Source organism: Lagopus leucura, unplaced genomic scaffold (assembly GCF_019238085.1).
Source record: "Lagopus leucura isolate 7727_CA_CO unplaced genomic scaffold, USGS_WTPT01 Super-Scaffold_100008, whole genome shotgun sequence".
Classification (NCBI taxonomy): Eukaryota; Metazoa; Chordata; class Aves; order Galliformes; family Phasianidae; genus Lagopus; species Lagopus leucura.
The window spans coordinates 645,448-660,809 of NW_024962265.1; the positions used below are offsets into that span (position 1 = coordinate 645,448).

A 15,362-nucleotide genomic window follows, 5' to 3' on the forward strand; every position below is an offset into this window, starting at 1 on the left:
TCTCAGTGCTCTTTTCCAACCTTATCAGCAGTTGCACTGTTTGATTTGTGTTTCTTCTGTCATTGACACAACAGTGTCTTCACCCTTGATGAGGGAAGCCAAAGCGCTGAGACATGAGGGTAACTTATTCACTGTGGATGGGTTCTTGCATGTGTCACGGTCAGGAATACAAGGAGGACACATTATTTTTTCCTCTGTCTTCTCCATGAAGCAGTTGGCACCTCATGGTGCCACTGGGTTTGGTAGGTCCCCAAAACACGCTCAGAGGATCACACCATTGGATCAGCTCTATTTCACATCTCAGCAAATAGTTTCATTATCTAAAACCCCAAACGGCAACGGCCAGCTGTTTGATTTGTGTTCGAGCCCGTTTCCTTCACTCGTCCTCATCAGCCACATCAGCGCCGCCATTACAGCCCGCCCCCCCACCAGCGTGAAACTACAAGTCCCATCATGCCCCGCGCGTCCATCCCCATGGGAGGAGACGGGAAGGCGCCGCGGGGGTTGCTGGGATTTGTAGCCCGGACCGTGACGGAGCGGCGGTGATCGCGAACGTGCAGCGGGCGGAGAGCGAACTACCGGCTGCCGGGAGGAAGCGGGGGTGGCGGGGCCGACAGCGGGGCAGAGGCCCGGGAACGGGATGAGGTGGAGGCCCGGGAAGGCCGCTTCGTTGCTTGGGGTTGCGCTATGCACCCGGCCTTGGCGGTGTGTTTGGTGTTCTGCGGCTGCTGCAGCAACGTGGTGTTCCTGGAGCTGCTGGTCAGGTGAGGGCGGGGGGGGAGAAGGGGGGGAGGGGAATGAAGGGAGGGGGAATGCAGAGCCTGGGTGCACATTGCAATGTCAGTGATGGGTTTTGTGGGGGTTGTCCAGCTCTACGAGTGCCTGGATTGATTTTGTTGCTGCAGGCAGGCCTCAGCATCCCATCACAGATGCGGGGGCCACCAAAATGTCCCCTCAGTCTTTTCTCTCTGCTCCCAGCTCCTCATAGAGTGGAAATCCCAAAAAGAAAATGCACAGTAGCTGGCTAGGGACAGCAGGTAAAGCCAAGGGAATGCCTTCCATCCATCTTCAACAGCCTCACGTGGCAGCCAAGCCAAGGCAGTGAGGATGAGGATTCTCAGGGTGAAGGTGAACTGTCATGTGGCAGAGAAAGGAGAGCTGATGTTTGGGATCCATCTGAGCTCTGCACATCACCTTCCTCACCCTGATGGAGGCAGAGAAAGGAGAGCTGATGTTTGGGATCCATCTGAGCTGTGCATCGCCTTCCTCATCCTGAGGGAGGTAGGCTGCTGCAGCTTGGAGGAAGCAATGGTCTGTTGGTTTGGTTTCCAGGTCAAGTCTGCCAGCAAAAGTACTAGATCTGACTGGAAAAAATAGGGATTGAATTGGTTGTGTGTCTACCTTCATACTTAGTCAGCATGGAGTGGCATTCCCTGACTGACTGTTGGCTGTGTGCACTATAAAAGTGCCCATGCTTTAGAAATAATAAGCCTTTAAGCCTGTCCTCACTTCCTCCCCACCCATCACTGTCTCAGACTATTAGAGAAAAGGGAGTGGGAAAATGAACCCAGTACTCCAGTAGTAGGGTTAATTGCTTCAAAGTGGAAGACCAGTAACACAAGGTTGCACAATCACTCAGCAATCACTGGATAAATCACGAAGCAGTTCTTGGAGGGAGAGACCTTACATAACAAAATATGCCCTTCCTCTTGAGGATTGCTCTAATCTGTGCTGCAGCATCACTGAGGGAGAAGGAATGACCCTTTCTCCCCACCCTCCAAGATAAAAAGAGCTTGGAATTGGGGTTTTTCCATTTGCTTGTCACCAGACTTCTGTTTCCTCCAGCCATTTGGCCCTGCTCAAAGGCTGCTCAAATATATCTAAGAAAAGGAGCTTTTTACAAGTAAGCTCTTGAGCCTTGCCTCATATCCACTGTAGAAATTCCCCTGTTCCCAATAGTCCAGTTCCTGTGTCCTCCCTTCTGTTCACCTTCAGTCCCCAAATTGGGGCAGTACTGCTCGTTTCTTTGGGTCTTGCTGTTGTCTCAAGGGAAGAGGCCTTGAAAATGAATGTGCCTATAACAAAGGAGATCTTGGAGCTGAACAACAGAAAAATGCAGTAACCAGAGTCTAGTGGGGAATGACAGAGGTGACTGAAAGAAATTTGCTTGAGATCCATGTGGAAAGAGTAAAGGAACGAGGACTGCTTAGTCTAAAGATGCTGAAGGACAGACAGAAGACTTGAAATACACAGAAAATGGCTGTGGAGAAGAGGAGACAGGACAAGAAATAATGGGCTTCAGTTGCTATGAAAGTGATGTAAAGCAGGCCAAACAAACAGGTTTGCTCCCTCCCGGTGTAGTGAAGTGGGTCCCTAGGAGGGAGGGCAGGGAAACTCCTTGTTGGATGTTTTCAAGAGCATGTTAAGCAATCTGCTGTCTGAAGAAAAGGGGCTTGAGTAGAGCAAGAAACACTTCAATTCTTCCCACCTCCTGCATTCAGAGCCTTTTCTGCTGGCATCCTTTCCTCGTTGATGCTGTGGGACTGTCCTTGAGCCAGGCTTGCTTAGAAAGCCCATGATATGCATGTGACCTTCTGAAGTCGTGTCCTTGGGAGGTGTCTTCCCTGTAAAGATATTTGAAGCACTGCTTGTTAGATCTCAACAGGGTTTCTCCCCTTGTCATCCGCCATCTGCTGAGGCTGCTAGATGCTGATAGCCCGGGCAGTTCAATCCTAGGAAGCATCATAGATTGACAGTGCTTTGCTTCTGAAGGTCTCTCAATCAGTTGTCTACAGCTGAAGAATTTATTTGGTTGACACACTCAGACTACTTGCTGTTTCTTTTAAGTCTATCAGTGTGCTAGGATTGTGAGTCAAGCATCTGGGTGGATACAGCCTGGGTTTGTTTATTTTGGAGGTCTTTTTTTGTTTGTTTGCCTTTTTATTATCTGTCAACACATAACCCTCTGCCAACGTTGTATTGGTAATGTAAGGTGATATGTACAGCAAGCAGCTGGATGCAAGGATCTGTGAATTGGGAGGAAAGAAAAGCTAGTGTTTGAGAACAATCTTGGCTTGTTTTCAGTCCACGTTTACTCTTGCTTTATGTTTTCCTGCAGAGGCATGGTTTATAATCCTGTAGCCTGGCCTTTGTGATTCAGTTTCTCTTCTTTTCCCCCATGCAACCTGGCTTCTGGTCTCAGGTTCACTCTGCTTTCTATTCCATCACGTAACTTCTGAACCTTTTAACCATGCTGGACAGCAGGGATTGGAGTTCTGTGGACTATTGATCTTTAAAAAACGTGGAATTTGGCAGGTCGGTAGAGGGGTGGCACTCAGGGTGATGCCATGAAACATACAGGGAGAAGATGGCCTTTCCAAGAGCTGTTTGGTGGTAAGGTGTTTACATGAGCAAGCTGCCTGCTGGTGCAGCAGGGACTTGGCAGCATGCGTTGCCTCCATTAAGTCCTTGGCCTCAGCTTCTGTCTTGCAGCAGAGAAAGAGAAGTCCTCCCTGTGTCTCCTGCTGCAAATAACAACGAGCTTTCTGATCATCTGACGTCTCATAGCCTCTCAACAGCTGACAGTGTGCCTGCTGGGAAATCTCTTGTTCCATGTAAACTTCTTAGGAAGAAGGCAGAGCCTGCAGCAGGCACACCCACCGGGCGTGCTTTAGCTACCAGGGTCTCTTCTTTGAGGTCAGACACCATTTTGTGCCTTTCAGTACCTTGTAGTGGTTGAAAACTTCAGTGGAAAGCACCATTGCATTAGCAAACTCGCTGTCTGTCCTGTGGCATTTAGTGCTGGCACCTTTTTGGGTTCCAGTGATGAGCTGTTGTAGGCTCCTTGCCTACAGCAAATGCAGCAGGGCAGGAAGCTGAAGTTTGCTGAGCGAGTTAAAAGCAGCTCCAAGCTGATGTTTGTGTGTTGTGGGGTTGGGGTACACACAGAACCAAGGCCATAAAGCCTTGCTGTGCTGACATGAGCCTCACCTCAGCTCTTCCTTCCCATGGTGGAAATAGGGGTTATGAGAAATCCTGCTGCCTTCTTGCAATCGTAGTCATCGTTTCACTTGGCCTGCACACAGCAGCGTGAATGGAGTGAGAGAGCCCTGTCAAAACCACTTCCCCATGAGAATGGAGTCCCTGCTTCACTATGGTTACATCACTGCTTGATGTTGTGCATTCACACCCTATACCATGATGGGGCACTATGGAGATCCAGATCAGAGCAATTTCTTCTTTCACTTCTTGACCTATTTCACTGTGTCCGCCATGAAGGGAATGGCTGCTTCCTTCATCTTTGGAAATGGAAGGGAAACAGGTGAGTCAGTGCCTGCAGGGAAGCATTTAACAAAAGCAACATGAGAATCTGGGCAGATAAAACAGTGGAGTCCCTCCAGGTTAATGTTTGCTGTGAGATTGCGAGCTGCTAGACAGATTTTATTACAGCCCAGTGCACTGTGCTCTGTGACATTGCTCTTATGCTTGTCTTTCTTCTCCACACCTGCAGGCAGTTTCCAGGATGTGGGAACATAGTGACATTCTCCCAGTTCCTATTTATTGCAGTGGAAGGCTTTATCTTCGAAGCCAACTTCGGGAGGAAGCGGCCAGCCATACCAATGAGGTACAGTGGGCCTGAATGTTTTCACCTGTTGCAAATTGGCTGGCTATATTATCTCAAGAAGTGTTTAATAAAATGGCTTATCTGTTTATCCTGTCCAAATCCTATCCATTCTGCAGCATTTGCAAAGCCTCATTGAGAACCTGTCATGCCTGGTAAAATACAAACTCCTTTTTTATCGAGAATACTTAATAGGAAATTGCTGTCAGATATGCACCTGTCTGAGAAACAGGGCAATATTTTGCACATTTTAAGAATCTTTTGTGGTTGAAGAGCTCACTGTCTCTCTGGGGCTTCGTGCAGTGGATGTGGAAGGGAGAGCTTTACTGGAAATCTAGCTGGATTCACTTTCACTTTTCTGCCTGAGGGCTTAATTTGTCCCAGGTTTAGCCTGGCGTGTTCATGCTCTCCTCTCTGGCACTCTGTAGTTGATGTGACATGGGGAACTTTTGTGGGGTTCCTTAGCAGACTGCCTCGCCTGCAGCAGAATGCTGTGCTCAGCACTTGGGATAGAGATCCTCCTGCTAAATGCAAATTCGTGGCTGCATGACAGCAAGGAGCTCCCTAGGTTAGGTGTGGCACCATGGAAGTGTTCAGCCTAGGTTTGAATGATTTCTTCTTTTGTTCAGGGTAGTGATGCCTGCTGACAGAAATCAAATTCCTCAAATCAAGCCCTGTCTTAAACCACAGTCCTTAGGTGAAAGGGGTCTGGAGGAAGTCCATGCTAAGAGATTCCAGCTGGGGTATCCTCAGCTCCCCTTTGCTTCTGCAGTTGGCAAAAGGGAGCTGGTGTAGATCAGCCCACTTCCAATTTCACTTTCTTGCTGCATCCAAATTGTACTGATCTCTTTGTCACAGACCAAGAGTTATGTGGGTTCCTGCTCAGCTCCAGGCCTCTCTTTGTACCACTTGTCTCTTCTCAAGGTGTATCCCAGTGTGCTCAGCCATGGGCTGATTTTGCTGACCACCACTTTGTGTTTGTGTTCCAGGTATTACCTCATCATGGTGGCCATGTTCTTCACTGTCAGTGTGGTGAATAACTATGCTTTGAACTTAAACATTGCCATGCCACTGCACATGATCTTCAGATCGGTGAGTACTGCCATGCTGTCCTTTCCTACCTCCTGTGACATCTCTCCCCATCATCTCTGCAAACGCTCTCTCTGGTGCATCTGTTCTTCCACCATTTTTTCTTTCCTGAGGACAACAAAATCCTGAGCAAAAACAATTCCAGCTTAATTGTGGGGAGAGCAGCCTTGCTGTGATAGCTCAGCTCTAAGTCTTATTTTCATAATTTTAACCATTAGATGTCCCTAGACAGATGAAGAAACTGAAGCTGGAGCATACTTCATCTTTCCTGAGCTGATGAGGAAGTAAGAGTGACAAAACCAAGCCCAGGCTCTGTCTGTCAGACTTACATGGGCTCAGTTGCTGGCCAGAGCAACTCAGCTTTCCTTTCCACCTCATACTTAAGCAAAATGGTTCATGTTCCACAGTAGGTGCCTTTGTTAAATGCCTTTGGACGCATTTGGCCATGTGCTCCTCCCTGGGCCTCTGCTCTGGAAGGTGCTATTAAAATGCATCTTCACTTAAGTGTTTGCACGTGAGTGTCTGGCTAAAAATATCTATTAAAACCAAAGAAAATAGAGCCCTGGTTGCTGGGAATAACAGAATCTGCTGGGCACATCTGCTGGGTGGAGGCTTTTCTTCCACAACTTGTCATAGCATTGAGATATGTGCAATCAAGGGGCATTAAAAAGAAGAAAAACAGACAGTGCTGTAGGAGCCCTGTCCTGCATTAACCATGAGAGATTTGTGTATTGCAGCCCTGCACTCAATCTCTGCAGCTGCACTCCTGTTCCCAATTAAAAACACAGTGGTTTGGCTACGTGCTGCTCTGTAGCACATTGACTGTTGGGAGTGGGCTAAAAAAGGGAAGAACCATGGGCCAGGAGACCTTAAGAGCCTGTTTGCATCCTTGTTCCCAAAACATTTGGCTTGATTTCTCCCTTGCTGATAGTTGAAGTGAGACTCCCTTTACCCTGTCAGACTCCCTCATCCCGTTCTTCCATTTCTCTTGATGCTTTCATGGTAGTTGTACTGAGCTCAAGGTTATTTGTCTGAGCACAAGGAATTCTATCATGCTGACCTTCTGTTTTGTGTTTTTCTTTCTGTCTTTTCCTTTCCCCAGGGCTCTCTCATAGCAAGCATGGCTCTAGGTATCATCATTTTGAAAAAAAGGTAAATCACAAGCACTTTTCTTACCATCTTACACCATCATGCAATGCACTGCCACTGGCTTAATCCTGACTGATGTTAAATGCCTTCCCCTTTCCTCATAAATAGCCTTGTTTTACTGATAGTGAAGATGAGGCACAGGGTCTGCCTGGACTAAAGGTCCTTTTCAGCACTCTCACTGCCCCTCACTCCTTCACTTAAGGCAAGTGTAGACTGGATGAGGGTTTTTAAACATAGCTGCAGACCACTGTTAGCTCTTTTCTTTCCTGTTCCATCTCACATTTACTTCTCTTCTACTTGATATACTGATTCTGGCTGGGATAGAGTTAACTTTCTTCACAGCAGCTCATAAGAGTTCTGTTTTGGCTTTCTAAGACGCTGTTGATAACACACCAAGGTGTCCAGGCTTCTTTTTTAGGAACTCTGCCTCGCTGCTCAGTAAGTTGACCTTCTGTTCCCAGCAATGTCCAGCATTAGGTAAAGTGTTTGTTCCCACGGTGCCAAGTCCGTAACAGTGTAACAGAACAAAATACAAAGCAAAGGAGAAATAGACGAACCTTGTAAATCTGAGCTGATCACTGGCATTTCTCTTCTCTCCTGTGCAGATACAGTTTGTCGAAATACACGTCCATAGCCCTGGTTTCCATGGGGATCTTTACCTGCACTTTCATGTCTGCAAAGCAAGTGGTAAGGATTGCAAGGGGCCTGAAGTCACAGCTGTGAAACTTTTTGACAGGAGGAGCTGCCCTGGGCACCTTCATCAGTAATTCCCTTTGCCTGAGTGTTCATAGAGAGGCAAGATGTCTCCTAGATCTGCTCCCTGAAATGATTTGTTCTTCATTTTTCAGTGGGCCAGAGGGAAGGAAAACACCTGCATATGGCTTAATTAGAGATGCCTTACCCTGTGTTACTCAGATTGCTTTTTGTTGAGAATCATCCATTATTTTTTTTTGCCACACAGGTAACAGCTAGGAGCTATTTTCTCTTGCCCTTACTGCGATGTGTTATGGTTAGGAGTAAGAAAATCTTTAACAAAAATGAGCCATTTTATTTCTTTTCTCTCTTTATCCTGAAAGAGTCTGTCAGGATTCACAGTTTTCCAAATCTGTTATCATCCAACATGACTTTCTCTGACCCTTGAAATGAAATACATATGCTTGGAGAACAGGAGGGAGTGAAGAAAATCCACGGGTAGCACCAGTTTGGGCTTTATTTGGGTCAGCATTCACAGCCTGATCTTGTCAGCTATAAAGTGACAGTCAAGTGAAAACCTGTTTCACTTCATCCAGCTCTAAGAGACTGGATATCTGTCAAGCACAAAGAATGCCATCATTTCATAGCTACTTATCCTCTCAGGGTCTGAGGAAGGTCTGTGCTTTACAGCCTTGCTCTGTATTAATCCAGATTATCTTTTAATAGGTGTGGGGTTTTGGAAGGAATGACATATGGTATGCAGAGTTACAGAAATACAATGTGTAATCTAATTTGCCCTAAACCATAGCAGAGGAGTTTAGATAAATCATGCCACCAAGTGTTTTACCATCAGCTAACAGCATGGACAGGTCTGGTTCCCTCAGTGCCTTGACCATAAGCCAGTTGTAGCACCTCACTGGGACTTGGCCAGAGCCCTTGTTGTTTCCTCTATGTCCACTGTGACATGTGGACAGAAGAGGCTGCCAGTGGGCCATCTGAGAGCTTTCTAAGCAGCACTGGTTATTTTTATTGTTGAAGAGTTCAGTCTTTGGCCAAGCCAGGCCATTTCTGTAAGAAAAATGCCTTTCTTGATCAGACATTTATACTTTTAACTGGAATCTGGTTTGTTCCTCAAAGCAGAGTGGAAATGTGCTGTAGTTGCTGTCACTTCCATTTAGCTGAAGAAGCAACTCTGGAGTGAACATTCTTTTCTTTATGGGCTTGCTTGAAGCATAACACAAGCCAGGAATGAGGTAGAGACAGGCTGAAGGAATGCAGAGCTGTGGTTGCTCATGATTACTGCTGTGTCTTCCTCCACCAGGCATCCGACTCCAGCTTGAATGAAGAGGATGGACTCCATGTTTTCTTGTGGTGGCTGCTAGGTATGTGAGCACATCTCCAGCCACCCCTGCTGAGATGCAGGCAAGGCTCAGCTCTTTGAGGTCTCAAACTTGGACACGTGCGTTGGGCAGAGCAGACTGTGATGGGAGTCCATGTGCTGGTGTTGTTAACATTAAGCTTCCAGTAGATGTTGATTTGCAAAGAGTGGGAGTTTGTGGCACTCATTAGGAGCTTTGTGCAAGGAGGTGCTTTTCGTTTGGCCCACAAGTCAAATACAGCACCTGAAGGATAGTTGCAGGGTAGTAGTCTAGTGAGGGAATGAGACTACAGTCAGGCATGGTTGCAGGTACCTTCTTGATTCCTCCCTGCCTGTTGTAGCTGAGGCTGTGAGCTTTGCAGCAGTGAGGAAGAGGGGCAGTTGCCAGTTCAAGTTTTTACTCAGCACAGTGCTTCACGGAGGACATTTTACAGTCTGGCAGTTGTTTTATACATTCCAGCCTATATTTACTGATGGCTTTTCAGGGAACCTGAGATTGATATTTCATCCATAGTTACAAGTAACTGCATATTCCACCAACTCTGTTTTCCAGCCCTGTGTCCCTGCTTTTAAGATATATTCAGGACTGTTTTGGCATCTCAAGCTTTGCAAATAAGATACCTCTGTTCCAAGGACCACTAATAGTTTTCTGCCCATCTTGCCAAGTCTGGGAGTTCTGTCTTCTCTCAGTCTTTTCTCTCACTGCAAGCCAAATCACAGGAGTCCTTAGGCTGGTTGACTTGAGCTGAGCCATGCTTAAGCAATGCTTCCAGGCTGTGCTTCTCTTCCAGGTATTGCTGCACTCACCTTCGCCCTCCTCATGTCTGCAAGAATGGGAATTTTCCAGGAGACACTGTACAAGCAGTTTGGGAAGCACTCCAAAGAGGCCCTTTTTTACAACGTGAGTCACTGCATCTTTTCTGGTTTTTTTTTTTTTACTGGGCACAGAGAGCTATTCAGACACCCTTTCCCTCCCTCCATCCAGCACTCAGATCCATACAGGCAGCCCTGTGAGCTACTTCAAATGATGGTGGTTTCAACTGTGTGTAGTCCTCAGAACCCAAAAGATTCCTTTGGAGGTGCAGCCCATGTGGTGAATTTTAAAAAGAGGGGAGGCTTGGCTTCCTGAATTTCCCCTGCTCAGCAGCAGACTGGTGACTTCTCTACAACAGTGCTTTGCATGGTGGAATTCACAGTCTGTATACCTGGGCTGTAGTAGATCCTTCTTCATCAGGGGGAAGTTCTTCACAGAAAAAGTGGTGAGGTGCTGGAACAGCTGCCCAGAGAGGCTGTGGATGCCCCGTCCATCCCTGCAGGTGTTCAAGGCCAGGTTGGATGGGGCCCTGGGCAGCCTGTGCTGGTATTAAATGTGGAGGTTGGTGGCCCTGCATGTGGTAGAGGGCTTCATGATCCTTGAGGTCACTTCCAAACCAGGCCATTGCTTGTTCTGCGATCCTATCTTCCCCCTTTGCTTCCTAGAGGGAGGAGGTTTTTTTGCTGCTGTAGGTGCACAGGGCATGTTAAAAACAGGCAATATTCCTGATTGTGAGGATGGAGCAGTGAAGCGTGCGCTCGCATCCACAGAGATGTGTGAGACTGATTTTTCAGAATGAGAAGTGAGTGGATTCACATGATTTATTAACATCATGCCTTCCTTTTTTCCAGCATGCGTTACCACTCCCTGGCTTTGTCCTCCTGGCTCCAAACATCTACCACCATGCAGTTCTCTTCAGCCAGTCTGGTGAGTGTTGCATAGGTGGAGCCTTGTTCTTATACCTTTCTGTCCTCTGGAAAATGCTGGATGAAGCTTTTGTCATTCATGGACAGGAGAGACGTTCTTTCTCCTTGCATCTCCTCTTAGCATTAGCAAGCCTTGCTCCCTTCTGGCCCACGCTTTGTGTGCCTACAGCAGATAACATTTTTTCTTGAAATAATTGATGTTGAGAGACCTCCTTGTCCTTTCTCCCCACAGAGCCATTCCAGATCCCAGTGATTGGGCTGACCATGCCAATCATGTGGTTCTACCTCCTCATGAATGTCATCACTCAGTATCCTTCCAGTGTGCAGCTTGAGACGAGCTCTGGAGACAGCAGCACAATGGGAGAGGTGAAATGGAGTGGGGATGCTGAGCTGATGGTGCCTTCCCTGCATTTTGGTAGCTGATGTTTGTGTAACTCTTGGAAAACACAGAGTGGAATTTAACCTGGAATTTTGAAGTTTTCCAGGATGGCTGAAATCTGCCACCACCTCCCCAGGGTCAGGCTGGCTGGTAAAAGCTCACCGTGGTTCTGCCAGCCATTAGAAGGGATAACTGTCACTCATATCTGTGTGCAATCTCCCAGGCAGTAAGGGCACATCTGCAAGTCTGATGAAGCCAAGGTACCCTGGAAAATGGGGCCATTCAGTTAGCAATTTTCTCACTGTTGACAGGTTAGTGTGCCTTATAGCTGCTCAGGCCCTTCAGTGAGACCACCCATTTATCTGCCTTTACTTTGCCCCCTTCGGGAGGAAAGGGAACTTCTGTTAGTTACAGATGGAGAAGTCTGATTTTAGTTTCCCTTAGCTTCATTGCGAGAGCTGCAAACCCTGTTTGCCATTAACCTTTTGCTAGCACATCAGCTCTGGCTCCTGTAGTGGAGGAGTTTTGCTTTCCCATAGAGCAGGCTGAAAGGGATTTTGAGAATCCAAGGTGTCCCTGAGGTTCAGAGCTGTAGCACAGCTGAGCTGGGAAGGGACGTTTATTCCTATATAACCAAACTGGGGTTATCCATTGCCCAAACCTTTGCATTCCTGAGGCTAGGAGAACCTGCCTTTTCAGCTCTGATGCTCCCTAACCTCCCACCAACCAAGATACGTCTGCATTCGGGGCGTCTTCATCCTCACCACGGAGTGCACCTCCCTCACTGTCACACTGGTGGTGACGCTGCGCAAGTTCGTCAGCCTCATCTTCTCCATCCTCTATTTCCGCAACCCCTTCACGGCCTGGCACTGGCTGGGCACTGCCTTTGTCTTCGTGGGGACTCTCATGTACACAGAGGTGTGGAACAGCCTCGGGCCCCTCCTGGCCCGCTGGAGGAAGAGGCCGAAGGAGGAATAGCAGCTGGATACTCTCTGCATGGACCTTTTTATTGTTTTATAGAGCAGAGCAGCAGGAAATCCCCCTAAAGGGGGTCCTTTTTATAACACAGGGGAGGTGTTGGCTGTGCCAAGCTCCTGGGAAACGTGGAGCCTCTGCTTGGAACCTGCCTGGAGTAATGGATTGTGGTGGGAGGATACGGTTACATTTGAGAGGTGCATTTTGTTATGCAACCCATTTTGCTTCCCCCCTTTTTCCCACCCCCCAGCCCTTCACCTTCTCCTTCACGTTTAAATAACCCTTTTAAAGTAATTTAAAAGCTGACCCAACTCTTGATTAGGATCCCAACCTTGTGCTTTTCTCCAATCCTGCCAGCTTTGTTGAACTGAACACTGAGCCTGTTTGGTGCCGTCCTTTAACAGCCAGGTTACTGTAGTGGATGACTGAGCCCCAGGGAGCCACCAAGACACTGCTGTTTATGGAGCAGGTTTTCAGTTACACTGGAAATGCCAGGCTGTCCTTGTTGTATGATCCTACCACTTTTGCTGCGAGTTACAACCCATAGCTTCCACTTTCTCCAGACTCTCTACCAGGGAGTGGCTTTGGGGACTTACCTCTAAGCCACCAGGCTCCTGTCACTAATATCATGATGCTGCGCTGGTACTTAATGAGGTGGAGGGCGTCGAGTTCCTGCTTCTGGTAGTCCTTAGTGTAGGTCACTTTTCAGCCACTTCTTCCTCCTTTTTCCATCATCTCAAGTGTGGCCACAGGGGAATTTGTTACCTACAGTCAGCTGCAGTGATTTGTGCTGAATCACTTGTGTGCCTGGGACATCCCAGTGTAGAATCATGGAACAGGTTGGCTTGGGAGGCACCTTTTATGAACCCCACCACCAGAAAGGTTGCCTAAAGGCCCATCCAGCCTGGTCTTGAGCATTTTGAGGGATGATCCACGGCCTCTCTGCGCAGTCTGTTCCAGTGCCTCCCCACCCTCAGAGCGAAGAATTTGTTTTTAACACCAAATCTAACTCTTATTTTAAAACAGCTGCCCCTTGCCCTATCACTACACACCTCAGGGTACAAACATTGCCAAGGAATTTCAGAAGGTCCAGAACAGCTGAACTTACTTCTATTGCTGGAAAGGGGCTGGTTTTCCTGTCCTTTTACCCAGCCCTCCCCTTTTCTTTCTGTCTCCCACTCCTTGGGGATCAGCTTCACTCATGACATTTCTATGCACCCACCTGGTGCAGGACCAGTGTCCCATACCATCACCTCTTGCACAGCACATGGGAACACTTGCAAGAGCTTTGGATGCATGTCTTCCAGGAAGGCAAAGAGCAGCACTGTTCTAGGAGCTGTTCGTGGTTGAGCAAATAAAGGTTGACGGGCAGCCTTGTTTTTCTTGGTCTTGAAGCAGCAGGGGAGCACATGCATGGATTTTATTGTCTTGATTTTCCTTTAGCACCGTGGTTACTTCATTGTGATGCTCCCCCTATTCAGCCATGAGAGCATCCAGTAGTGTCAAGTTGATCACATCAAGCTTGGCCAAGGGAGGACAACAGTAATCTGATATTCCTCCACCAACATCTTCATGGCTTTTGGCTTCAGTATCTACAGCCCCTTCAACATGAGAGCTGTGCTTGTGGTGCATTGCTCTTGTCAGCAACAGAGCTCCAGACGGCCCTGGGTGTAGGGAGAAGAAAGAGCAAAACCTGCAGTACTTGTGAGTACTGCTAATAAGCAAAGAAAAGAAGAAGAAGGAAAAACAAACATGATGCAAAGACAATCCCTTATTGCCTCCCAATTAAACCAACGCCAACCACTCCCTGAGCAATGGCTGCCATCCCAAAACTCCTTCCCCTCCTTTTTATTGCTGATTTTTATTGAGAGCAGCTGTGTGGCTGTCCCCCAGCTTATTACCAGTCCATGGCCTAATCACAATGAGGGCAGAGTGGGGGGAAAAAGAGAAAGCATTGACCCTGTGCTGCTCAGCAGTAGGTTAAACACTGGTGTTCTGTTAGCATTAACCCCATTCCAGCCAGAACCAGGTGAAGGTTTTGTCCTTCTAGTTTGATTTCTCCTGAGCCAGAAAAAAAAAAGCCTTTTTTTTCATTTCAGAACTGGGATATTTTCATTATCAGAACTGGGATATTTCCAAGGATTTTCTGGATGTGGAAACTATTCCCCAGCAGCTTCCCTGTATGTCATGCAGCTCAGCTCTTGCTCGTGGCTGTGGTTTTTGCAGCCTGGATTGAGGAGTTAGCAAAACAACAGCTGAGCAGGTGCCTGAGTGCCTGTAACATAGTGTACATAGCCTACTCCCCAGGTTGTTGCCCTTTGTATCAACAAAACTGCATGTTGTCACCCATTTCTGTGTGATGATGGTGCATTTGGGAATGTTTGGGTTCCTTTTTTTTTTAGGCTGTAATTCCCTCAAACCAGGTATCAATCATGGGTTATATTTTTATTGTTATCCCGTACTTTTTTTTTTAACTGTCTGCTGTGTGATTCTGTGTGTTTCCAAGTATTTACTGTTGTAGAAGTGTCAGTGATTCCTTTTCTGCTGTGGGAGAGCTCCCCTGGTTTGTGAGGTGAAGGGAAGGTCCGTGCAAAAGTGCCCCAATAGCCAAAAATAATATTTGAATCCTCCTTACCCAGAATGGGGTACTGATCTGTTTGGGTTTTACGTTTGCAGTAGAAATGATAGAGTGATAGGACCCTTTTTTGTTTTTCTTTTAGCAGAGGCAGGCAAAGTGATGAGCCAAGATGCTTTTAGATCAGCGCTTTGGATTGACAGCCTTTGGGTTGGCTGGTTGGGCTCGGGGGCATTTTTGATGTTGAGGTTTGGTTTTGTTGAACAAAATAAATATCTCCTGTTCAAAACATGAGGGTCCTTCTGTTTCTCCTTGCATATTTTGCTTCTGGCCGTCGGCTGGCGGCGATCAGAAAATTACAGGGGAACTGAAAACACACAATTTATCCTCCCTTTAATATGAGGAAAGGTAGGAATGATTCAGTCTTGCTGAGCTTCAAGGAAAGAACTCAGCCTTATCTCCTTTTCCTGCCGGTGGCACACAGCAGGAGATGTGTTTTTCTTGGCAACGCTGCTGGAAGGAAAAGCCCAATAAAGGACCCTTTTCCCTAATCCATCTCCCTGCAGCAAGGACACGGTTGGGATGTTCCCGAGCCAGTGGTTATGCCATGGTTAATGGAACAATGCCAGCAACAAGATGTCCTGTGGCAAAGTGTGCTGTAGGACTTTCTTGGTTGTGCCGTGATTTATAGATGAGCCCATCAGCACAGCCCCAGTTGTGTATCTGCCCCATTTGCCTGCTCAGTGCTCATGGGCTTACCGTG

At 47.4% G+C, this 15,362-nt stretch overlaps 1 protein-coding gene across 1 annotated transcript; it reads left to right on the forward strand.

The window, feature by feature from the left end:
* The first annotated feature begins 581 nt into the window (after nucleotides 1-581).
* On the forward strand, nucleotides 582-14,890 carry SLC35B4 (solute carrier family 35 member B4). The gene is made up of 10 exons (XM_042872811.1): nucleotides 582-764; nucleotides 4,511-4,624; nucleotides 5,611-5,713; nucleotides 6,813-6,862; nucleotides 7,465-7,546; nucleotides 8,874-8,934; nucleotides 9,722-9,831; nucleotides 10,596-10,671; nucleotides 10,903-10,978; nucleotides 11,781-14,890. The coding sequence occupies exons 1-10, from the start codon at nucleotides 688-690 to the stop codon at nucleotides 12,025-12,027; spliced, it is 996 nt and encodes a 331-aa protein (XP_042728745.1). The 5' UTR covers nucleotides 582-687; the 3' UTR covers nucleotides 12,028-14,890.
* Nucleotides 14,891-15,362: the final 472 nt, after the last annotated feature.